Source organism: Salmo salar, chromosome ssa02 (genome assembly GCF_905237065.1).
Source record: "Salmo salar chromosome ssa02, Ssal_v3.1, whole genome shotgun sequence".
Taxonomy (NCBI): domain Eukaryota; kingdom Metazoa; phylum Chordata; class Actinopteri; order Salmoniformes; family Salmonidae; genus Salmo; species Salmo salar.
The window spans coordinates 52,059,423-52,084,777 of NC_059443.1; the positions used below are offsets into that span (position 1 = coordinate 52,059,423).

Below are 25,355 nucleotides of genomic sequence, written 5' to 3' on the forward strand. Positions count from 1 at the left end.
CACTTTATTTTAAGAATGTGAAATGTCAGAATGTGCTTTATTTAAGCTTTTATTTCTTTCATCACATTCCCAGTGGGTCAGAAGTTTACATACACTCAATTAGTATTTGGTAGCATTGCCGTCAAATGTTTAGGTAGCCTTTCACAAGCTTCCCACAATAAGTTTTGTGAATATTGGCCCATTCCTCCTAACAGAGCTGGTGTAACTGAGTCAGGTTTGTAGGCTTCCTTGCTCGCACATGCTTTTTCAGTTCTGCCCACAAAGGTCAGGGCTTTGATGGCCACTCCAATACCTTGACTGTTGTCCTTAAGCCATTTTGCCACAACTTTGGAAGTATGCCTGGGGTCATTGTCCATTTGGAAGACTCATTTGCGACCAAGCTTTAACTTCTTGAGACATCAGTCAGGATGTTGCTTCAATATATCCACATTTTCCTACCTCATGATGCCATCTATTTTGTGAAGTGCACCAGTCCCTCCTGCAGCAAAGCACCCCCACAACATGATGCTGCCACCCCCATGCTTCACGGTTGGGATGGTGTTCGTCGGCTTGCAAGCCTCCCCTTTTTCCTCCAAACATAAGGATGGCCAAACAGTTCTATTTTAGTTTCATTAGACCAGAGGACATTTCTCCAAAAAGTACAATCTTTGTCCCCATGTGCAGTTGCAAACCATAGTCTGGCTTTTATAATGGCGGTTTTGGAGAAGTGGCTTCTTCCTTGCTGAGGGGCCTTTCAGGTTATGTGGATATAGATACTTTTGTACTTGCTTCCTCCAGCATCTTCACAAGGTCCTTTACTGTTGTTCTGGGATTGATTTGCACTTTTCGCACCAAAGTACGTTCATCTCTAGGAGACAGAACACGTCTCCTTCCTGAGCCGTATGACGGCTGCGTGGTTCCATGGTGTTTATATTGCGTACTATTGTTTGTACAGATGAACGTGGTACCTTCCAGGCATTTGGAAATTGCTCCCAAGGATGAACCAGACTTGTGGAGGTCTACAATTTTTTTTGAGGTCCTGGCTGATTTCTTTTGATTTTCCCATGATGTCAAGCAAAGAGGCACTGAGTTTGAAGGTAGGCCTTGAAATGCATCCACAGGTACACCTCCAATTGACTCAAATTATGTCAAGTAGCCTATCAGAAGCTTCTAAAGCCATGACATTTTCTGGAATTTTCCAAGCTGTTTAAAGGCCCAGTGAACTTAGTGTATGTAAACTTCTGACCCAGTGGAATTGTGATACAGTGAAATAATCTGTCTAAACAATTGTTGGAAAAATTACTTGTGTCATGCAAAAAGTGATGTCCAAACCGACTTGCCAAAACTATAGTTTAACAAGAAATTTGTGAAGTGGTTGAAAAACGAGTTAATGACTCCAACCTAAGTGTATGTAAACTGTACATGTTAATATTTACATACATTGGGTGGGATAGCCCCAACCTAAAAAAAAAAAACTGTTTCAACTGGAAATGAGTGTAGGCATGGATGTTACGTCAGGAACGCTTACACACCATCTCATGATATAGCTCCACTGACATGTTAATTGTACAACACATTTTATCTGCTTTAACAATATCAAATTCATTTATATCACAACTGCACAAAGCACAGACCATCAAATGTGTACGACCTGATTCCTTTTCCTCGGTTTGAGTTTCTTCTTCAGTGCTTTCGCCTTTGCTTTTTTTCTGTTTGGGTCAGCCATCTCACCTTTGAAGGAAGAGGGGCCGGTGGTGGCTTTCGTTGCCTCGCCTGGACTTTTCTTGAATGGCTTCCCCATCGATTTGATTTGAGGCCCCTTCCCCTGTGGCCTCCCGGAAGACTTGTTTTGGGGACCGCCCTGGCCCGGTCTCTTCTTAAATCCCCCTTTGGTAGGCTCCTTCCCTGCACCCTTAGTCTCTCTTTCTTTCCCTCTGGGACCTCTGTGCACCACTTTCTTCTTCTCTTTCTCCTTCTTCACTGACCTCTTCACCCGGACCGACCTCTCCAGGAGTTTTGAGCCGTCTAGTTTCAAGGCCAGCTGGACAGCATCGATGCTCTACAACAAAAGCGTTAGCCGTTACAGATGATGCAGGTACGGATGGAGGGGGTGTAGTTAGAAAATAAACTGTGCTGCTGCCGTATGGGACTTGGCCAGCTCAGTAGTGGGAAGACTGCTGAAATGCATACATAACTGCTTCACACACACCTCTGAGCAGGTTGGGTGCGTATGAAATGTGCGTTCTTTTTCTCACCTCGAATAAGATGTAGCCGAAGCCCTTGCCCATTCCAGAGTACTTGTCCCGCACCAGCCGCACCCCCTCCACCTTGCCACACTCCTCAAAGTGCTGTCGCAGTGGCAATTCGTTTATATCTGCAAGTTAATACAGTATGAGCCAAATAACCTGCATTTATTGTTTTCCTTTTGACTGAGACGTTCACAGGAAAGTAAACCCTCTTAAATAGTTACTCACCGAACGGTAGATTGCCAATGAATATTGACCTCTTGTGATCGTGCTGAAAGACGAAACGATTTTAGTCAATGTAGCAGCATCCTTGCTCAAACAAGTTTATACAAAAATCAAAGGATTAAGCAAATGTCAATTTATCTCTCTCAGCAAGTGCATTCTATTGCCACCAAGTATACCGATCTTAATGCTAGGCAGCTGCTGTGCTTTTTAAAATATCAAGTGTCATGGGACACTTACCGATGCACTTTTGGAGACCCTGTCGACCCGGATGTGAATGTTTTTCTCAATCTCCATGCCGTTCCTGCAAGAATTAAAGTAATACATATTAACCCACAAGGGCCTAAAGATAACACTTGATATGTTAATCTCTCGGACAGATGCACGTAACACATGGTAACGTAGCATCTCAACTGACTGGGATTTGACGACTAATGAGGAACTTTGTTCTGGTACGCAGATTGACACTGATCATTTGGACAAATCACGATTTCGCAGGTGCGCACATCTTCGAATTTCTAAAGGGGAACATAATAGAGCATCTGACGCAATTAAGCAAGACTTTAGTTCTGAGTTTACGAGATTATGATAATTTAAAAACAGCCATGATAAAATTCAAGTTGAATGCTTGTCAGTTGCTATACCTTTCCAATGCCTTCTCGGCTCCTTCCTCAGCTCTGAAAACCACGTAGGCATTGATGCTCTGCTTCTTGGGGTGAACCTTGCGTCTAGAGAAGGAAAGCAACAACAAAAAGTACTCAAAATGCATGCGTCATGTTACCACGGATATTCCCATTCAATCAGTGTTAGCGTTAATGAAGGTAAAAAAACAGGGAAACTTACTGAATAGCTGCTACTTTGCGTGACATAGATGGATCCTCTCTTACCTGCAAGGAAAATGACATGTTTTAGCTTCACCGATCAGGGTTGAGTCTTCAGAAAGCGTTGTATTATTCAACTTTCATCCATTACTATGAAGCATTCAGGAAGCTCTACCCTAGTGGAAATCAAATTTTATTTGTCACATGCACCGAATACAACAGGTGTAGACCTTACAGCGGAATGCTTACTTACAAGCCCTTAAACAATGCAGTTAAGAAAATACCTAAAAAGGTAAGAGATAAAAATAACAATTAAAGAGAAGCAGTAAATAACAATAGCGGGGCTATATACAGGGGGTACCGGTACAATGTCAATGTGCGGGGGCACCGTTGTCGAGGTAATATGTACATGTAGGTAGAGTTATTAAAGTGACTACGCACAGATAACAGAGTAGCAGCAGCGTTCCGGAGGGAGGGAGGGGGGGCAGGCAATGCAAATAGTCTGGGTAGCCATTTGATTAGCTGTTCAGGAGTCTTATGGCTTGGGGGTAGAAGCTATTTAGGCGCCTCTTGGACCTAGACTTGGCACTCCGGTGCCGTGCGATAGCAGAGAGACTATGACTAGGGTGGCTGGAGTCTGACAATTTTTAGCACCTTCCTCTGACACCGCCTGGTATAGAGGTCCTGGATGGCAGGAAGCTTGGCCCCGGAGATGTACTGGGCCGTAGAGGTCGAGCAGTTGCCATACCAGGCAGTGATGCAAACCATCAGGATGCTCTCGATGGTGCAGCTGTAAAACATTTTGAGGATCTGAGAACCCATGCCAAATCTTTTCAGTCTCCTGAGGGGGAATAGGTTTTGTCGTGCCCTCTTCACGACTGTCTTGGTGTGCTTGGACCATGTTTGTTGATGTGGACACCAAGGAACTTAAAGTTCTCAACCTGCTCCACTACAGCCCCGTCAATGAGAATGGGGGCGTGCTCGGTCCTCCTTTTTCTGTAGTCCAATCTTCTCCTTTGTCTTGATCATGTTGAGGGAGAGGTTGTGCTTGCACCACATGGTCAGGTCTCTGACCTCCTCCCTATAGGCTGTCTCATTGTTGTCGGTGATGAGGCCTACCACTGTTGTCATCAGCAAACTTAATGGTGTTGGAGTCGTGCCTGGCCATGCAGTCATGAGTGAACAGGGAGTGCAGGAGGGGCCTAAGCACGCACCCCTGAGGGACCCACGTGTTGAGGATCAGTGTTGCGGATGTGTTACCTACCCTTACCACCTGGGGGCGTCCCGTCAGGAAGTCAAGGATCCATTTGCAGAGGGAGGTGTTCAGTCCCAGGGTCCTTAGCTTAGTGATGAGCTGAGGGCACTATGGTGTTGAACGCTGAACTGTAGTCAATGAACAGCATTCTCACATAGGTGTTCCTTTTGTTCAGGTGTGAGAGGGCAGTGTGGAACGCAATAGAGATCGCATCATCTGTGAATCTGTTGGTGTGGTATGCAAATTAGAGTGGGTCTAGGGTTTCTGGGATAATGGTGTTGATGTGAGCCATGACCAGCCTTTCAAAGCATTTCATGGCTACAGATGAGAGTGCTACGGGTCGGTAGTCATTTAGGCAGGTTACCTTAATGTTCTTGGGCACAGGGACTATGGTGGTCTGCTTGAAACATGTTGGTATTACAGACTCATGCTCGGCGTACACATCCTGGTAATCCGTCTGGCCCTGCGGCCTTGTGAATGTTGACCTGAAAGTCTTACTCACATCATCTAACTCACAAATGAGCACTCACATTGTCTGATGATGGGTATGAGATTAATCTAATACAGTGAATGGAGTACTTACCACTGATCGAAATCGAATGCTTTCAATGGCTCCCTGATCCTTGAAGACAAGCTGTAGTGTCTGAAAAACCAAACACAGAAACAACATAAGGCATATTTGTATTTTCACTTGATCACCATTTTTTTTGCTTTGATTTCAAATGCTATTTGAACCCAGGTCTGCTTTCAACATACCTAATCACTGAGATTATGTTCACTGCTTATAACACAACTAGGACTGGGGCTACTGTTACCTTCTTTGTGCAGCTGGCAGGAAGGTTGCCGACAAACACTGTTCGTTTCTGCTTTACCCTCTCCTCTGCAATTTGGGCTCCAGTCCTCTGTTTTTTTGTCTGCCTCTCCTCCTCCTCTGTCGCACCCCCTTCTCCCATCTCAACAGCTTTCCTTTTAGTCTTCTTGGGCATCTTTGGGACCTGTTCATCTTCGTCAGCATTTTGTAATGCACTTTCTCTGAAAGTGAGAGAGAAAGAAAGCTTTTATCTATCAATCTACATCTCTTGCAGCATATTCTTTTGCATGTCACAAATATTGTTTAATTTTTAATAGCTCACCTGTTTTCTAGACTTAAGTCTGCAGCTGATTTGTCCTTTGCGGCTTTCTTTGTTTGTTTCTGGTTGTTCTGGACTTTTGTGACCGCACCTTCCTTCACCTCCACGCTCCTCGGTTCAGGCTATGAAGGGAATAAAAAGGGTACATGACTCAGGCCCTCAAGCTCTCTAGTTCTGTTGGTTTTCCAGGTAATTACCTCCCCATCATTTTGGAAAGGAAAGCTAAAATGTGTGTTTCTTAGTGGGTAGGTAGGAACTCCGTTTCACATTATTTCAGAACCTTTTCTCTACTGAATATGGCCTTGGTTTCCTGGAAAACAAGAAGTCAGCTGGGCTGCAGCTTTAAGACCCGAGCTGTGCATCCTTGCCTTGGACTTATGGCCTTACCCTGGGAGCAGGAACAAAGAACGGAGTGTCAACTACTGGTGCAGCTTGGAACAATGCAGATAGCGATCCGGAGCTTGATGTAGACTCCTTTGGAAACAAGCTGCCTGATACTGATCCCACTACGTAGTCCATGGACTGTTTGTCCACAGATGGCCCCTCACTAAGAAAAAACAAAAAAAACCTTGTTAGACTTAATAAATACAGCAGCAGTTTGTTCCCTACCACAGTTTCGTGTTGGGTAGCTAGAGGTGCATGAATGCCAAGGTACGTGTAATATTTATTGCTACAAAGACAGCTTGCTGCCCTTGTGATCGTCTTCATAAGCATTTCCTGAACATCCAGAGGTAACAAAGGTAGGCTATCCAGTGTCAATGAGCTGCCAACCTAATTGGTTGCGAACAAACAGAAGCAATTTACTGAACAAAAATATAAACGCAACATGAAACAATTAGCGATTTTACTGAGTTACAGTTCATATAATGATATCAGTTAATTGAAATAAATTAGGCCCTACTCTACGGATTTCACGACTGTGAATACAGATATGCATCTGTTGGTTACAGATAGGGGCGTGGATCAGAATACCAGTCTGCATCTGGTGTGACCACCATTTGCCTCATGTAACACAACACATCTCCTTCGAATAGAGTTGATTAGGCTGTTAATTGTGGCCTGTGGAATGTTGTCCCACTCCTCTTAAAATGGCGAGACCTGGAGCATGCTGCCGTACACATAGATCCAGAGCATCCCAAACATGCTCAATAGGTGACATGTCTGGTGAGTATGCAGGCCATGGAAGAACAAAGACATTTTCAGCTTCCAGGAATTGTGTACAGAGCCTTACGTCATGGTGCTGTGCATTATCATGCTGAAACACGGTGTTGGCCACGGATGAATGTCACGACAATTGGCCTCTCGTCATGGTGTCGCTGTCCATTTAAATTGCCATCGATAAAATTCAGTTGTGTTCGTTGTGTGTAGTTTATGCCTGACCATAACCCCACAGCCACCTTGGGGCACACTGATCACAACGTTGACATCAGCAAACTGCTCTCCCACACGATGCCATACATGTGGTCTGCGGTTGTGAGGCCGGTTGGATCTGCTGCCAAATTCTGTAAAACGACGTTGAAGGCGGCTTATGGTAGAGAAATTAACATTCAATTCTCTGGCAACAGCTCTGGATATTCCTGCAGTCAGCATGCAAATTGCAAGCTCCCTCAACTTGAGACATCTGTGGCATTGTGTTGTAGCAAATCTGCACATTTCAAGGTGCACCTGTGTCAAATCAAATATTATTTGTCACACACATTTAGCAGATGTTATTGCGGGTGTAGCGAAATGCTTGTGTTCCTAGCTCCAACAGTCCAGTAGTATAACAATTCACATCAATATACACAAATCTAAAAAATAATGGAATTAAGAAATATACACTGCTCAAAAAAAAGGGAACACTAAAATAACACATCCTAGATCTGAATGAATGAAATAATCTTATTAAATACTTTTTTCTTTACATAGTTGAATGTGCTGACAACAAAATCACACAAAAATAATCAATGGAAATCCAATTTATCAACCCATGGAGGTCTGGATTTGGAGTCACACTCAAAATCAAAGTGGAAAACCACACTACAGGCTGATCCAACTTTGATGTAATGTCCTTAAAACAAGTCAAAATGAGGCTCAGTAGTGTGTGTGGCCTCCACGTGCCTGTATGACCTCCCTACAACGCCTGGGCATGCTCCGGATGCTTTAGTCCAGACCTGGACTAAAGCATCCGCCAACTCCTGGACAGTCTGTGGTGCAACGTGGCATTGGTGGATGGAGCGAGACATGATGTCCCAGATGTGCTCAATTGGATTCAGGTCTGGGCAACGGGCGGGCCAGTCCATAGCATCAATGCCTTCCTCTTGCAGGAACTGCTGACACACTCCAGCCACATGAGGTCTAGCATTGTCTTGCATTAGGAGGAACCCAGGGCCAATCGCACTAGCATATGGTCTCACAAGGGGTCTGAGGATCTCATCTCAGTACCTAATGGCAGTCAGGCTACCTCTGGCGAGCATATGGAGAGCTGTGCGGCCCCCCAAAGAAATGCCACCCCACACCATGACTGACCCACCGCCAAACCGGTCATGCTGGAGGATGTTGCAGGCAGCAGAACGTTCTCCACGGCGTCTCCAGACTCTGTCACATGTGCTCAGTGTGAACCTGCTTCATCTGTGAAGAGCACAGGGCGCCAGTGGCGAATTTGCCAATCTTGGTGTTCTCTGGCAAATGCCAAACGTCCTGCACGGTGTTGGGCTGTAAGCACAACCCCCACCTGTGGACGTCGGGCCCTCATACCACCCTCATGGAGCCTGTTTCTGACTGTTTGAGCAGACACATGCACATTTGTGGCCTGCTGGAGGTCATTTTGCAGGGCTCTGGCAGTGCTCCTCCTGCTCTTCCTTGCACAAAGGCGGAGGTAGCGGTCCTGCTGCTGGGTTGTTGCCCTCCTACGGCCTCCTCCACGTCTCCTGATGTACTGGCCTGTCTCCTGGTAGCGCCTCCATGCTCTGGACACTACGCTGACAGACCTTCTTGCCACAGCTCGCATTGATGTGCCATCCTGGATGAGCTGCACTACCTGAGCCACTTGTGTGGGTTGTAGACTCCGTCTCATGCTACCACTAGAGTGAAAGCACCGCCAGCATTCAAAAGTGACCAAAACATCAGCCAGGAAGCATAGGAACTGAGAAGTGGTCTGTGGTTACCACCTGCAGAACCACTCCTTTATTGGGGGTGTCTTGCTAATTGCCTATAATTTCCACCTGTTGTCTATCCCATTTGCACAACAGCATGTGAAATGTATTGTCAATCAGTGTTGCTTCCTAAGTGGACAGTTTGATTTCACAGAAGTGTGATTGACTTGGAGTTACATTGTGTTGTTTAAGTGTTCCCTTTATTTTTTTGAGCAGTGTATAAAATATTAGATTGAGCAATGTCAGTGGCTCATACAGTATATACATATGAGATGATTAAAGCAGTATGTAAACATTATTAAAGTGACTAGTGTTCCATTATTAAAGTGTCCAGTGATTCCAAGTCTGTATTTTGGGCAGCATGGTTGCGTAACCAGGTGGAAGATGGCTAGTAATGGCTATTTAACAGTCTGAGGGCCTTGAGATAGATGTTTTCCGTCTCTCGGTCCCAGCTTTCATGCACCTGTACTGACCTCACCTTCTGGATGATAGCGGGGTGAACAGGCCGTGGCTCGGGTGGTTTATGTCCTTGATGATCTTTTTGGCCTTCCTGTGACATTGGGTGCTGTAGGTGTCCTGGAGTGCAGGTAGTTTGCCCCCGGTGATGCGTTGGGCAGACCATAGCACCCTCTGGAGAGACCTGCAGTTACGGCGGTGCAGTTGCCGTACCAGGCAGTGATATAGCCCGACAGGATGCTCTCAATTGTGCATCTGTAAACGTTTGAGGGTTTTAGGGGCCAAGCAAAATTTCTTCAGCCTCCTGAGGTTGATGAGGAGCTGTTGCGCCTTCTTCACCACACTGTCTGTGTGGGTGGACCATTTCAGATCGTCAGTGATGTGTACGTCGAGGAACTTGAAGCCTTCCAACTTTCTGTTGATGTGGATAGGGGCATGCTCCCTCTGCTGTTTCCTGAAGTCCACGATCATCACCTTTTTGTTGACGTTGAGTGAGAGGTTATTTTCCTGGCACTTCTCCCAAGGCCCTCACTTCCACCCTGTAGGCTGTCTCGTCATTGTTGGTAATCAGGCCTACTACTATTGTGTTGTCTGCTAACTTAATGATTGAGTTGGAGGCATGTAGTCATGGGTGAACAGGGAGTATAGGAGGGGGCTGGGCACGCACCTTTGTGGGTCCCCTGTGTTGAGGATCAGCATCTGGGCTGGCAGCCTTGCGGGGGTTAACACGCTTAAATGTCTTACTCACGTTGGCCACGGAGGAGAGCCCACAGTCCTTGCCGGGAAGCAAGACGTTTGTGTCCAGTAGTGGCTGGTTTTCCTTTTGTAGTCAATGATTGTCTGTAGACCCTGCCACATACTTCTGTGTAATGATCATGCTGTTTAATGATCTTCTTGATATGCCAGACTTGTCAGGTGGATAGATTATTTTGGCAAAGGAGAAATGCTCACTAACGGGGATGTAAACAAATTTGTGCACAATATTTGAGAGAAATACATTTGTGCATATGGAACATTTCTGGGATCTTTTATTTCAGCTCATGAAACATTGGACCAACACTTTACATGTTGCGTAAAAAAATAGTTCAGTGTAATACAGTGTGCGTTTCCCAAACTAACTTGTATTTCCAACAATGTTCAAATTGAACATAATTATTAACGTTAGATACATGCGGATACTCGTGGAATGGCGACTAACCTCTCTCCAGAAAGTGTCTTTTTCATGGTCAGTTCACGTCAATGTTCTCGATGGTCGATTCCAACTGGTTTGAATGATGAGACAATCTTATAAAAACGTGCTTTTTATCATGGAAATGATTAATCAAATAATTTGTACGGGAAGTTATAATGAACACATCTATTTAGAACTATTTGTTGATGCCAAGAAGAAATGTAGCTATTTACTCACGTTTTACTCCATGAAGACCAGTCCTTCACCTAACTATGTCCTACCATGCACAACGCAATTGTAAATGTTCCTAGCTATTACATATGGGTGGGCTTTCATCCAGTGATCTAAAATATAGATGCATTGATTGTTACCTGGTTATAACGATGATGGCTATTTAAATAATGACACTAAAATAACGTTTATTGCCGATAACTTAATCATTAATAATCTATGAAACTTGTACGGCAAACGTGTGCATCATCATATTCAGTTACTTCCTGTCGGGGTTTGTGAGCTGTGATTATTTATGCTGCTTCGAAATATGACCAAAACTCTCTGATTTAAGGTAACTTTCAAACACATATTTGGAAATAACAGCATATCCATTCTGTGGTCCTCGTGTTTCATGGGCAGTGAAGATGTTTGTTGTAGCTAATCTAGCTATAGTAGCCAATCAAATAAAGCTAAACAACATCACCGTTTCTTGGGAGTTGACATGACAGCAAGTATTTTAGCTAGCTAACGTTATTACCTAATGCTTTCTTAAATAGCACTGTCAAAGTACAGCAAGTAAGTACAGAAGGCTTTACCTGCTCATTCTTTTTCATTGCACATATATAGGTAGACAAATACCCAACGTTATAGATTCAGTGAGTTCAATGAGAGTCTCTGACCAGACACAACCCACCACCATGGACGAGTGCCTTCCATCAGACGCAGTGGGCAGACGTGTGGCTTGTGAAGGGGAGCGTGGCACGGTGCGGTTTGTTGGCACTGTACCACCAACTGCGGGTAAGCTAACTAGCTACAGACGGCTTGGGATATCGATATAATAGGCAAAATAACATAAGCGTTATCCACAGTGTGTGTGGCAGCACTGTTTGAGAGAAATGCGCAATTATTCTTGGCCATGCACTATAACCAAGTACTTATTCAATGCCTGTGCTTACCAATTCCTCTGTGCTTAGGGTTGTGGCTTGGTGTGGAGTGGGACAACCCTGATCGAGGCAAACACAATGGAAGCCATGAAGGTGTCCACTACTTCACGTGAAGGTAAAGTAAACCATATCTAGTATCTCCATGATGGTAGCATGACATAGGTGTCATCCTAATTACTGTTAACCCATAAGTAAAATCTTCCTTAATTTGGTCAGCTGCGTGATTCATTTCTGTGTTCATACGTGTCAGAAATTGAAATTCTGGCAAAAATGAAGTCTCCACCCTCAAAAAAAAGGAAACGGGCATTTGTTTCGGTTTGGAATGTGGCCGTTATGTGTTTTTGCTGCTCTCAGACCAAGGTTCTCTCCCCCTCCACCCCACCTAAGGCATCCGAAGGGAGGCTCTTTCGTCCGGCCCAAGAAGGCCAGCTTCGGGGTGGACTACCTGACGGCCATCAGGCGGCGTTACGAGATGGAGGTCCAGCAGGTCTTGGGAGAGGAGATCCAGATCTCCACGAGGACGGTGGAGATGGTGGGCTTCGAGGCCATCTCGGTGAAACAGAACAACAAGGCTTTGGAGCCCGAGAGTGAGAGGACATTTTAGTCCAGGACTGGGCTTAATCTGATTTAGGGAATCTGTTCCAAAGTGGGCTTATTTGTACAGTCAACTCCGTATGTACTGTTTGCAATAGTTAAGGAATATTGTTAAAGCATGCCAGCTATACCAGAGGATGCCAGTATCAGGTCCCAAAAAGAGGTTTCTAACCTAAAGGGTATTCCCTGGTTAAATAAATAAATATTAATAAATAGTTGAACTGCACCACTCTCCAACAGAGTTTGCACTTCTGATGTGCAGTCATCTGTACTTATTCAGTGGAAAGCGTTGTTATCATCTGTGCTTCTCTGCAGGGTGGAAAACCTCACCGACGTTGCACTGAGGTTGCGTGAGGTTTCCGGGCCCTGCAAACGAAATCCGAAACACCACTCCCCGTATCATTTAATTTAGTAGCTTTTAATTAGTTAAATAAGTGCCCATGTCAAAACAATACTACTATAGTTTTTGTTCATTTTAATTATTTATTTTTAAACCCATTTTTCTCCCAAATTTCGTGGTATCCAATTGGTAGTTACAGTCTTGTCTCATCGCTGCAACTCCCGTACGGACTTGGGAGAGGTGAAGGTCGAGAGCCATGCGTCCTCCGAACCACAACCCAGCCAAGCCGCGCTGCTTCTTGACACAATGCCCGCTTAACCCAGAAGCCAGCCTCACAGACGTGTCGGAGGAAACACCATACACCTGGCGACCCTGTCAGCGTGCATGCGCCCGGCCCGCCACTGGAATCGCTAGAGCGCGATGGGACAAGGACATCCCTGCCGGCCAAACGCTCCCCTAACCCGGACGACGCTGGGCCAATTGTGCGCCGCCCCATGGGTCTCCCGGTTGCGGCCTGCTGTGACAGAGCCAGGATCTCTAGTGGCACTGCTAGCAACTGCGATGCAGCGCCTTAGACCGCTGCGCCACTCGGGAGGCCACAAAATTGTTCATGTTAATAATACTTGAGTGCACTTCTCTGACCTGGACTTATTGTGATATGTAGCTACATTACACCATGTTTGTGTCCCAAATGGCACCCCTTACCCCTATATAGTGCATGTGTGTTATTTGGGACGCAGGCCCATGTCCTGTTAGTAAATGTACGGTCCACCCACCCAATTGAATTAGTTTGGGGGGAAGCATTGATTGGACATTTAGCTGATGGTGCGCTACTACTTCATCCTTAATGGTCACTGTCAGACGTGCTGATGTTGGACCTGTGTGGGAACCTCCTGTGCTGCTGGGACGACGTGATGGCCATCACGGAGCAGATGGAGGAACTCGGAGCTTCATCTCAGGTAGATCACACCGAATAATGGTGTGTTTTTGTGTCTGACTTCTCTCAAACTCTGATCCCCTCATTGACGTGTCTCTCTCTCGTTCTCTGTCCCCTCAGCCACAACAGACTGCGTGTACCTTCCAACCCTACGGTGCGACCTCGGGCCTTCCCCTGCCTCAGGGTCCTCTCCCTCACCAACTGCGCCCTCACGTGGCCTCAGGTGACAGCAGTCTCTTTCTCAATTCATCTTTCCTCAATTCCTTGCATCCTCTATGCTTACATCCTCAAAACCCATTGGAGAAGAAGGCTGGAGGAAAAGAACCTTGGACCTTATCCACCAATATGGTTGAGAAGGAGGCAAGGAGATAGGATGTGAGGAATTGATGAAAGATTAATTCAGATCGATCCCATCTGAAGAAAATTCTATTTTGCAGGCTGATTTTATTTTGAAAGGTGTTTTTGTACCAGTTAATACGGTAATAGATAATTAAGTTGCAGTGCACGATATGTTAATTAACGAGCTGGTGCAAACCTGTGAAGGCCTAATGAAATGAGAAAAACTTCTCTATATGCTGTCTCTTTACATTTACCCCCTCTCCCTTTGGTGTTGGTCTGTTAGCTGCTTGAGTGCGCCCCCATGTGGCCACTGCTGGAAGAGCTCTACGTCTCTGAGAATGACATCACTGAACTGCAGAGGTAAGGTTTTAGCCGTTTTGGGTCTCCTTTCCGATGTAGTTTTTTTTATTTCTAAAACAACATATAGGACTGACTTGTATTTCCACCTTTTTTGCGCAGGCCAAACAATGTCTTACAGTCCTTGGCAGTTTTGGATCTCTCAACAAACCCTTTGGTTGATGGAACCGTACTGAGTATTGCCAAGGTAAGAGCGAGCATAACCCTACCAACACAGACACTTGTCATAACAGTTCTCTACGTCTTATGACAAAATGACATAGCCCTGTCGTTAGCTTCGACTTGTGCATTGACAGTTCTTGGGAGTACTTCACTTTACTTTCATGAGCATTAATCAACAAAACTGTTTTTTGTATATATACTATTATCCTAATAAATGACTATTTCGTTATTTGCTTAACATTAGCATTTCAATGAATAAGCATTTATAATAACTTATGTAGCATTTATCATGGAATTTACAATAAAATGTAACCTTTTACATCCATGATTTTCATGAATTTTAGAATGGAGAATCTAAATATGTCTAAGACTGGTTTGTCAACCTTGAGGTTTGATGACGCACTGCCTGGTAAAGTTTACATCCACACTTTTTTTTGAAAACGTTATATTTTTTTGTGTTTGTTAATGGAAGTCAAGTTGAATTAACATATCAGTAGAGATATTTGAACAAGATTTCAGAACATGCATATGGATATGTGTTTTGATGACAGGTATTTCACAATGTGTAAAACTATAAGAGTAAAAGATCAACATTGAGTATACTAGTATTTTTTTATGTCTTCTGAAGGTTGCAAAACAGCAATGTTTCCTGCCCTGAAAATTCTCGCAGTTAATAGCAACAACATTTCAGAGGTGAGTATTGTCTGTGAATGGAGATGAAACGGTATGAACATTTCATATCACGATTGTGACAAATGATCACGGTTATCAGCATTATCACGGTATTGTTAAAATGTGCTAGAAATGTTCAGAAAGTACTGATACACACACTGAAATCATTTCACCAAGTTTTATATTGAAAACTAACAAACAACATAAAATGAGCAGCACTATGCACTTTGTGTGCATAAACATTAAAATAATAACATTAAAGATGGCGCCATGAGAGGTAAGTTTCCCTAGTGCAAGTTTTTAAATGAACACAACCTTAAGTAAGCAAATCAAATGTGCATATAAAAGCAATAAGTAAAGCAATGTGCATGTAAGAACAATACAACCATATGTAAACAAATCCAATGTGCAGGTGTTGACATTAATAACAACACAAAATATGTAAACCAATCAAATGAACAGCACTGATTGTATGGCCGTTCTCTCCTTCATACACAAATATGGTGCTGCTGGCCTAACATCCTGTATGTATGCATCTTTGTTCACTTGAGAATGAAATGTAAAACTGTCAGCATATTTACTTTGTCTGGTTAAAGTAGTGATCTGCGAGAGGAGACAATGTGCCCACTGGCACTGAACACTCTGATGATACGCTGGTTGCTGGGATGCACAAAAGCTTCCTGGCAACCCTGGCAAGGTGAGACAGCTCTGATACATGGCCCCTCCACCACACCAGTGGATCCTCTTCTGCTGGAATGGGTGGCAGAGACAGGTAGACCTTGATCTCTTCTTTCACTCTGTCTTCTGGGATGGTCGGAATCTGACCCTCTTTACCTCAACAAGGCAACAGAGAGGTGATATTTCTCAGCAATCCAGCCAGGCCTTTCCCCTCCGATGCCACTGTGGGGGTGGTGGTGCTGCTGCTGGTGCTTTGTGGTTCTTCCCTGACTTGTGCAGCTGCCAGCTTCAAGGCCTCCTGGACACAGCTGTCAGTGTCAACTTTTGCAGCCTCAGGCTCATCTAAAAAGCTCCTTTTGGAGCGTTGGTCAACAAAACAAGCCATGTGCATGACTCTCTTTGCCTTCTCTGTGTATCTGTTGTTAAACTTCTTCGGGATCGGTGTCCCTTCCACGGGACGGTTGAGCTAACGTAGGCTAATACGATTAGCGTGAGGTTGTAAGTAACAAGAAAATCTTCCAGGACATAGACATATCTGATATTGGCAGAAAGCTTAAATTCTTGTTAATCTAACTGCACTGTCCAATTTACAGTAGCTATTACAGTGAAAGAATACCATGCTATTGTTTGAGGAGAGTGCCTAATTTTGAACATGAAAAGTTATTAATAAACAAATTAGGCACATTTGGGCAGTCTTGATACAACATTTTGAACAGACATGCAGTGGTTCATTGGATCAGTCTAAAACGTTGCACATACACTGCTGCCATCTAGTGGCCAATCTAAAGTGCACCTGGGCTGGAATAATACATTATGGCCTTTCTCTTGCATTTCAAAGATGGTACAAAATAAGGTTTTTTTTCCTTCTTTGTATTATCTTTTACCAGATCTATTGTGTTCTCCTACATTCCTTTCACATTTCCATAAACTTAAGTGTTTCCTTTCAAATGGTACCAAGAATATGCATGTCCTTGCTTCAGGGCCATTGCTTCAGGCAGTTAGACTTGGGTATGTCATTTTAGGCGAAAATTGAAAAGGGGTTACGGTCTTCTCTCATTACCCTTTTCATCTCCTTTGTCAGGGATGGCTCCGTATCCTTTTCCACCAGAACATCACGGGTGATGTAGTCCAGGACAGGCTTGATGGCTGACAGTGTCTCTGAGGCAAGTGCATCTGTAAACTTCCTCAGAGGTTCAAGGAGCTGGCACAGTTGCTCCATGACACTTATGTCGGTATCCTTGGACATCAGATGCCATGTTCCTCTTTTCACCAGCCAGTGTCGCACAGACTGGCTGCTGTTGGCTGAGGAAACACTCAAGCATCTTGTGTTTAGATCCCCATCGGGTCACCACATGGATCAGAGCCTTCTGTGGCAAGTTGAGGGCAGCTTGCTTTTCTCTCAGTTCTCTCATTCTCTTCCAGCTCCGTGAGAAGACTTGAAAGAGATGATGGCACTCCTTGACTGCTGTGTCAACTCTCTGAATTTTCAGCGCCTTTGAGATGGCCAGGTTCAAATTATGGCCAAAGCACCCAAGCCACAGATCTGGGAACTCTTCAAAAGCCTTGATCGTGTTTGTTGCGTTGTCTGTGGTTATGCAGACCAGGTCTTTCTTGTTGATCCCCCACTCTTCCAGCATATTCTCAAAAAACTCTGATGTTGTGAGCTGAGTGATCTTCTGGGAAGAACTGTTTTCCCAGGCAGTTTGATTCCAGTTGCCAGTCTGGGGTGAGGTAATGGATAGTGAAGGTGATGTAGGGTTGACCACCCCTCCTTTCACTGGTCCAGAGGTCAGTAGTTGCAGTAAACCATGTGCCTTGAGCCAAACTTTTTCCAACATCAGCTTTAACCTGGTTGTACAGGTTTGGGATTTCAGTCTTGGAAAATGTTTGATGGCACTTTTTAGTGAGGCACGACAACCTACATCAGACTCAGAAAGCCAGGCCTCTCAACAATTTGAAATGGCATCATGTCCTTTGCAATGTAATATGAAAGGGCTGCAGTGAGGTCTTGAACATTTTTTTGATGTGGGTGCATAAGCAGCCTGCCTTTTTAAATACTTGCTTGAGTATCTGTCACAACTGTAGATAAGGGACCAGTAGCATCACTAGGTTTGCCTGCTGCACGCCCACTCTGTAAACAAGGGAATAGAAAATGTATTATTAATATCATTATTATTACTACACCCTGCTAGGTAAAGTCCCCCCTTATCTCCGCTCACTGGTCACCATAGCAGCACCCACCTGTAGCACGCGCTCCAGCGGGTATATCTCTCTGGTCACCCCCAAAGCCAATTCCTCCTTTGGCCGTCTCTCTTTCCAGTTCTCTGCTGCCAATGACTGGAACGAACTACAAAAATCTCTGAAACTGGAAACTTATCTCCCTCACTAGCTTTAAGCACCAGCTGTCAGAGCAGCTCACAGATCACTGCACCTGTACATAGCCCATCTATAATTTAGCCCAAACAACTACCCCTTCCCCTACTGTATTTATTTATTTTATTTTGCTCCTTTGCACCCCATTATTTCTATTTCTACTTTGCACTTTCTTCTACTACAAATCTACCATTCCAGTGTTTTACTTGCTATATTGTATTTACTTTGCCACCATGGCCTTTTTTGCCTTTACCTCCCTTATCTCACCTCATCTGCTCACATTGTACATACTTATTTTTCTACTGTATTATTGACTGTATATTTCTTTTACTCCATGTGTAACTCTGTGTTGTTGTATGTTGTCGAACTGCTTTGCTTTATCTTGGCCAGGTTGCAATTGTAAATGAGAACTTGTTCTCAACTTGCCTACCTGGTTAAATAAAGGTGAAATAAAATAAAATAAAAAATACATTATTATTATTCACCCTCTCTCTCACTCACACACACACAGTCAGTCTTCTGTGTTGCATTTGAGTATATGCAATGACCTCATGCACAATTTACATAAATACAAATTAGTCTTAAGAAGACAGTGATAGTAATTGCAATGAGCCCAACAATTGACATGAATACAGGAGTCTTGTATAGGAGTCTAGTGTTTCTCCTGTTTGAACACTTTTACAACCAAGTCGACGACTGCCGGATTTTAAAAGAACAAAATGTTGTTTGGGTGACTAAACTACATAACACGGTGCAATGGGCGTATAGAGTCTGCAGACACACGACGCATACAGCAGCAGAACAACGTGTGGTGTTTTTACAAGAGTAGGTAACACTGAAAGCTTCAGTTTACATTATTGACATGCTATTAGCAAGTTTGACAGACAAACCATGACATTTTCCCCCATTCCGAAGTCCCCACATCATGCATTGAGCTAAAAGTGAACTTACCTTGCATTCGCTATAAAGTAGTGGGTGGTGGTCACGAAGATGACTCGAGATTAAAAGTGTTGCCCCCTTTCGCAGAGATTTTCTCCTTTTTTTGCATGTTCTGCAGACAGGGTGACCATCTTCGATTTAAGTTTCCCTCAGCACTCTTGTAAAACCCAAAATACGACCACACTTCAGAGCTCTGTCATTGCCTTCCGCCATGTTGTCACACAAAACAAACCCCACGTTGCATGCTGCACCTGCGTCAGACTCGCTAACTTTGTTTGAGGCTGGACAGTATTTACCATGAGTTTTTCAAACCTCTGTAATCAAACACGGTATTAATGATCATTCAAATGGTAATACTAACCGTCGGGAATTTTACCGTGGTTTATCGTGAAACCGGTAACCGTTTCATCCCTATCTGTTAGTAAGGTCTCTCGTCTAAGAGAGATTTTATTTTAATGATATGTATCTGGATATATGAATGATGAATTACTAAACTAATTTGATGAATGTCACTAGCGTTAGTCTGCAAACAGTTAATACTTGTTCTGTAAAGATAGGTGGGGGGGAAGAAGGAAGTTTTCACATGTAACTCAACCCTTTATCTCCCCTCTCTTGCTCTCTTTCTAAACCCTACACATACACCTCCTTGTGCTTACACACAAACACACTAACACTGCAATACATACAATAAAAACCACACACTCACTGACACACACTCTTACAATCTCATTCACTCACTGACACACACACACACACAGTGGTCGGTAATAAAGAGCTAGAGAAGCTGCAGAGCCTGGTCCGGTTGTCAGGTCGGCAGAACCCCCTGCTGAGCCGGGAGAGGAACCCCGGCACAGCCGTGCAGCTGCTCATCACCAGCGTGGGCCGGCTGGAGGCCCTCAACAGGTGGACGGTGAGGCCCGTCCTCCATTTAACGCTGCCGCCAAACCGGGATGTGTTCATTAAGCTCCATTTTAATACACCCGGGTCTGAAAGACAGACCCAGCTCCTTACAGTTGATCCCCACATGGCCGACATGCAATATATACTGGTGCGACTAATGGTCAGCCACTGCGCGCAAGCGTAAAGTGATAGCTGTGATAGATCCAGCTATATGCCTCCATCCCAAATGAATGGAAAAGATATGCACCGAAGAAAACCAGGAAATTAGACAATGGTTACTATATCTTCATTCGATATTTGAGGCATGTAGTAGCTGGATCTACACGTCATGGGACGTGGTTTCATCTAGACATTGTGAAATGTTCCTTTAAAGCTATATATGTTTCCTTCTCATATCCCCCCCTATGAGTCCATCAATGTTTGCGGATGTGCTTGCTGAAATCCTCCATTCTCTTTCCATGTTACTGTGGTCACCTGTAGATCCTGCCTGAGGACAGGAGGGGGGCAGAGCTGGACTACTGCAAGATGTTCGGGCTAGAGTGGCTGGCATCCGGGGGACACCGAGACCCACAGCAGAACCATCCCAGTGCTGAATTCACCGCACAACACCCCCGCTATCAGAGTCTCATACAGAGTGAGTCAAGAGTGGTACATTCCTCCTGAGGTTTCCCAGCCCTCTGCTGCAACACCCTATTTCAGACTGAGAAGTGGTACAGCCCATCCTATATCTACTCCACTATAGGCATTTCTGAAGAAAAAACAGTTCATGTCTCGTTATCTGCCATAGTGCTACCCATATCGCGAGAAAGAAGTGATACAACGCAACCCATGTCACCATGCCGTCACTCTTACAAAGAGACAATGGCGATCCTAAATCCCGCCCTGTATCATTATGACTTCAATGAATTCACAGAGGCTCGAGTTCTTTTGTTTTTCAGAATACGGAAGACAGCGAACTGAAGAAGCAGGAGCCATTTGCATTGAAAAATCAGCTCATAAGTGAGTCCTCCTCACTTCTCCTAAACCTAATTTCTACAGAATGCAACGCAAGAACGCAATTAGCTATGCAAAAGGGCAATCCTATATAGTTGCGTCAAGTTACAAATTCCGGGGCTGCACACATTTGCGTAGAGCAGTGTTTCTTAATCCTGGTCCTGGGTTTTTTGTCCTAGCACTACACACCTGATTCCACTAATAAACTTATTATCAAACATTTAATAAGTGTAATCGGCTGTCTAGGGCAAACACTAAAATGTGTCCTCCAAGACCAGGATTATGAAGCGGTTATGGAATGAATTAGATTTTTTATTTTTATGATTTGGTAATAACCTGTAATAATAACCTGTAATGTGCTGTGACCCAATAGACACATATAAATATTTAGTCAGATGAGTCAGAGTATCAAAATTGCATTAGTTCGTAAGAGTAAAATAGAATTTCAAACTTCCCCCACCTGTCACGCTCGGACCTAGGAGAGCTGTGTTTTCTCTGTTTTGCTAGGCCAGGGTGTGATAGGTGGGTGGGCATTCTATGTTTTATTTTCTATGTTTTGGCCGGGTATGGTTTCCAAATCAGAGGTAGGAACCTATCGTTGTCTCTGATTGGAAGCCATACTTAGGCAGCCTGTTTTTCCTTTGTGGGTAGTTGCTTTCTGTTTAGTTTGTTAGTTTACCTGACAGAACTGTTTGGCTGTCGTTTTTTTCTTATTTTCCTTTGTTAAGTGTTTTCATTAAAAGTAAAGATGAGCACTCAACACGCTGCGCCTTGGTCTCTTCAATACGACGCCTGTGACACCACCAGGCATAACATTTGTTTGTCCGGATGAGACGGACCGAAAGTCTGTGGTGAAGAAACTCCCAGGTAAAGACTCCCACCTGACTTCATCAGCTAATTAGATGGCATGTAATATTATTATAATTATTATATTTTGTGTGATGGCTAAGCAAATTAATTGAGATGTGCATGGATGTGCCGGACTCCGACTCCAGACCACATATATCCCCTGGCAAAGTTTTGTCCCTCTTATTGTTTCTCCCTCTGTCATTTCTGACTGTGCTTTGAAATAACAATACAAAATATGTAAGGTCGGGACCCCGATCTCCAATAAAAAGACTTCACAATACTGAACTGAGCTGGCCTGGTTACTCGTCGCCAGCATAGTTACTGAAACGCACAATGTGAAAAGAAAATGTCAGAGCTAGCACAGTTTGGTTCCGTTCAGCACGATAGTGGGGAAAGGATATACCTGTGCCAAAGGTATTTTTTTCATTGAGGGGCTGAAAATGAAAGAAAATCTAGTTAACATCCTCGATACCTGTGTCGAATTATAGTAAGAGATACTTTACTAGGCAATAGGAAACTTGTTGGGGACGTTTTTGAACAGTGTTTCGAGCTCTACATCCAACAACTGCAGACTTTGATTTTTTGCACTTGTTAGGCAATGTTTTGGGCAGCATGCACACTGCATAAAGTTGTCTGCTGTTGACTGTAGACCCACGTGAAAATGGCACTCCAAATTATGAAGTGCTGTTTGGATAAATAGTTGCACTTATCAACTGTTTTTATACTCTTCAATCTCTTTGTGCCAATGGGAGATCATGCATGTAAGATCTTAATGAAATGGTACCATCTGTGTGTGACCTTCTGTGTAAGAGCAATTGAAGTGACGGTAACCTATTGTATTTTAATAAAACACTCTTTTGATGTGTTTTAGATTCCATTATGGTTCAGAAAGTGAAGGGGCTGCTCTACAGACTGCTAAAGATACCAGGTGCTGCGTTAAAACTCTCCTACACTAGCTCAAAGGTAAAGACGTTTACTGACAACAGCAACTGCCCTATACTACCTCAAAGGTAAAGGGGTCTAGTCTAGTTTTATTAGGTGTAACCATACTCGCCACTCATATGTGAATCTGTTTAATAGACCAATGGTACACTATCACTTTCATAGCAGTGGAAGGGACTCCCTAAAACGGCATTTGTCTTTCCTCAGCTGGAGGGCAAAGAGATTGAGATCGACAACGGCCTGAAACCGCTGCAGTTCTACTCCATCGAAGACGGAAACAAGGTCCTTGTCCGCTGGTTGTGATCAGCAAAGGTCCAGATTGGTTGCCTGATGACTCAAACTGAATACTTCCGCTTTCGTTGCATAACGTTTGGCCGGAGCAAGGAGTTTGGTTAGCCAGGCAACCGGATTGGAAGTTTAAGCGATATTCCGAAATCCATGAGATAAATTTACAGCACTTTAACTGGGACGAAAACACAGCGCAATATCTATTCAGCCAGAGGAGACCAATCGATGTAGGAGAAGGAAACACTTGGGTTGTGTTCATTTGGCATGAAACGGAAGAGAACTGTCCAAAACGAAGTGAAACGGGAAGGGAACATCTGAACTTGTCCAATAAGAGACCCTGGTGTCATGTGCCCTAAAGAACACAACCCAAGTGTGCACTATGTGAGCAATTTCTGTATTTGTATTTATTAGGATCGTATCAACAGCTTACATCATAAATAAAACAATTCATCATACAATAAATTATTACAAAATTACTCTTATTGCTCTCACTCAATGAGGTACCGGGCAAATGAGAACTAGGAGACATTTAGGCCCACGAGGGGTGGAGTTTCAACGATGTACAGCTGTCCCTGATTGAGAGCCATACCAGGCCAAAACAAAGAAATACAAAAACATAGAAAAAAGGACATAGAATGCCCACCCAAATCACACCCTGACCAAACCTAAATAGAGACATAAAAAGGCTCTCTCAGGTCAGGGCGTGACACAGACGGAGACCCAGCCTACAATAATCAGGATGTTTATTTACGAGAGCTCTAAAATCCATACAATGCACACAGCCTTTTATATTACACATTTCGTCATACAAATGCGCCTCCTCTTCTCTAACACTGACGATGCAGTTTACAAACTTTTCTACAACACATACATTGTTTATCATATCTTGCACCTGGGACCTAATCTACTGTAGCCTCAATGTTTCTCCCCTCCCCGGGACAGGGAGACCTTCTTCCTGTTATCAGTTCCCCTTCTCCTTGAACGTCTCACTTACATTGCTACATATTAAGCTTTGAGTAAATTATTCTTCCACACACACATTAGTAAATTAATCTTACAATCACGTGGTTATACATTTTCATGGTGGAATCATTTAGTCAAACCTTTAATCATATAAATTCTATTACAGTTTCCCATCCCTGAGCTATGATACCTTTCATAGCTTGGCCTTTAGTGAGTTAGCAGCAGTTAAGGTATCATCAGGTGGTGTCAAATTAACCTACAACTTTCCAGCAAATATAGCTCTGAATATGTGGCTATGATCCTACACTAGGGCTGACTCCATTTAGTCAATTGTTTGGTCGATAGGCTGTTGGTCGACCAAGATGTTTTTTTTTTGTCGCAAATAGATAGATTTTTTTTTTTTGTTCATGCCTCATGAGGCACCTGTATGATTCGCGCCTGTCTCAGTGGACTAATCCATTGAGGAGGCCACAGGGATGCCACGGTCCAAGAAGAAAGGGAGTGTGGCTGAGATGCACAAGGCACATCTCTGTCTAGAATGCGCTCTTTCCAACCATTTTGTGCGCATTCGTTGTTTCATAACTTCATTGTGTGAATTGTTTGCCCTTTGATGTTAGTGTCTATCAATTCCCCATTACATATCACCAGTAGTAGCCTACATTTACCATTCATTCCCATAATTTCTGATCTACAATGTTTCTTTAGTTACTGTAATTTCTGTTAATGCATTCAATATATGATTTTTTTTGTCGTTTACCGTTCTCTATCAGAGTGGACACATTGTTTGCAGAGCTCAACCTATACTACACTTGTAAGAAACACGTTTTGGTTTATTTCATTCCATTTATGAGTTTTGCCAATTTTATTGTCTTTTGTTTGGAGTGCTCCTGTCAATGTTGAGTAAGGACGCGCACCTGATTACGGATATAGAAGCACGCCCACTAAAATAGAAAGGTTCCTGGAGGCACCTTTAGGGGTTCCTCAGATTGCCACACCGGTGGAACCCCTAAAGCTGCTTCCAGGAACCTTTCCCTGAGGAACCTTTTTAAACAGGTTCCTCAAATAACCTTTTTAGGGTGTTATGGTTCCTGTAGTAACCTTTAATGTCCCATGTATTCTATTATTAATAATAATACAAATTACATTAAGTGGCAAACTTGTAAAGTCACAAATACATTTTATTGACTTTAAAAGTCACAGAAATATCACTTGCAGACATCACAGGAATCTCTGGTCTCCCCTATCTTGCACTACAGCAAAAAGTTTGCCATTCATACAATATTTGTTGATAATTTATCCCCTCATCAATTCCAAGAAGATGTCTGAATGAACAGCATTGTTCTTTTCACTGATGCTGCATACTCAATATTAGAAGGGAAATGCATCCCCATGGAGATGTCCTCCGGCTCTTGTGAGTAGCTCCTCTCCATCCAGGAGGAGTTGGATGTGGCTCTCATC

The 25,355-nt window shown here is 43.7% G+C and overlaps 1 protein-coding gene and 1 pseudogene across 2 annotated transcripts; one reads left to right on the forward strand and one right to left on the reverse strand.

Moving 5' to 3' along the window:
• Nucleotides 1-1,470: 1,470 nt before the first annotated feature.
• LOC106586144 (RNA-binding protein 34) lies at nt 1,471-10,741 on the reverse strand. 2 transcript variants are annotated; one of them, XM_014173048.2, is made up of 12 exons: nt 10,652-10,741; nt 10,442-10,505; nt 6,041-6,200; nt 5,657-5,775; nt 5,339-5,555; nt 5,107-5,166; nt 3,291-3,334; nt 3,092-3,175; nt 2,688-2,751; nt 2,454-2,496; nt 2,235-2,353; nt 1,471-2,038 (listed from the first exon to the last, which is right to left on the reverse strand). In XM_014173048.2, the coding sequence occupies exons 2-12, from the start codon at nt 10,465-10,467 to the stop codon at nt 1,616-1,618; spliced, it is 1,359 nt and encodes a 452-aa protein (XP_014028523.2). In that variant the 5' UTR covers nt 10,468-10,505; nt 10,652-10,741; the 3' UTR covers nt 1,471-1,615. The 2 variants fall into 2 exon arrangements, with proteins under 2 accessions (XP_014028523.2, XP_045561683.1); XM_045705727.1 differs by having other exon boundaries at nt 10,442-10,665.
• LOC106586151 (tubulin-specific chaperone E) lies at nt 10,730-23,410 on the forward strand (annotated as a pseudogene).
• The last annotated feature ends 1,945 nt before the right edge of the window (nt 23,411-25,355 follow it).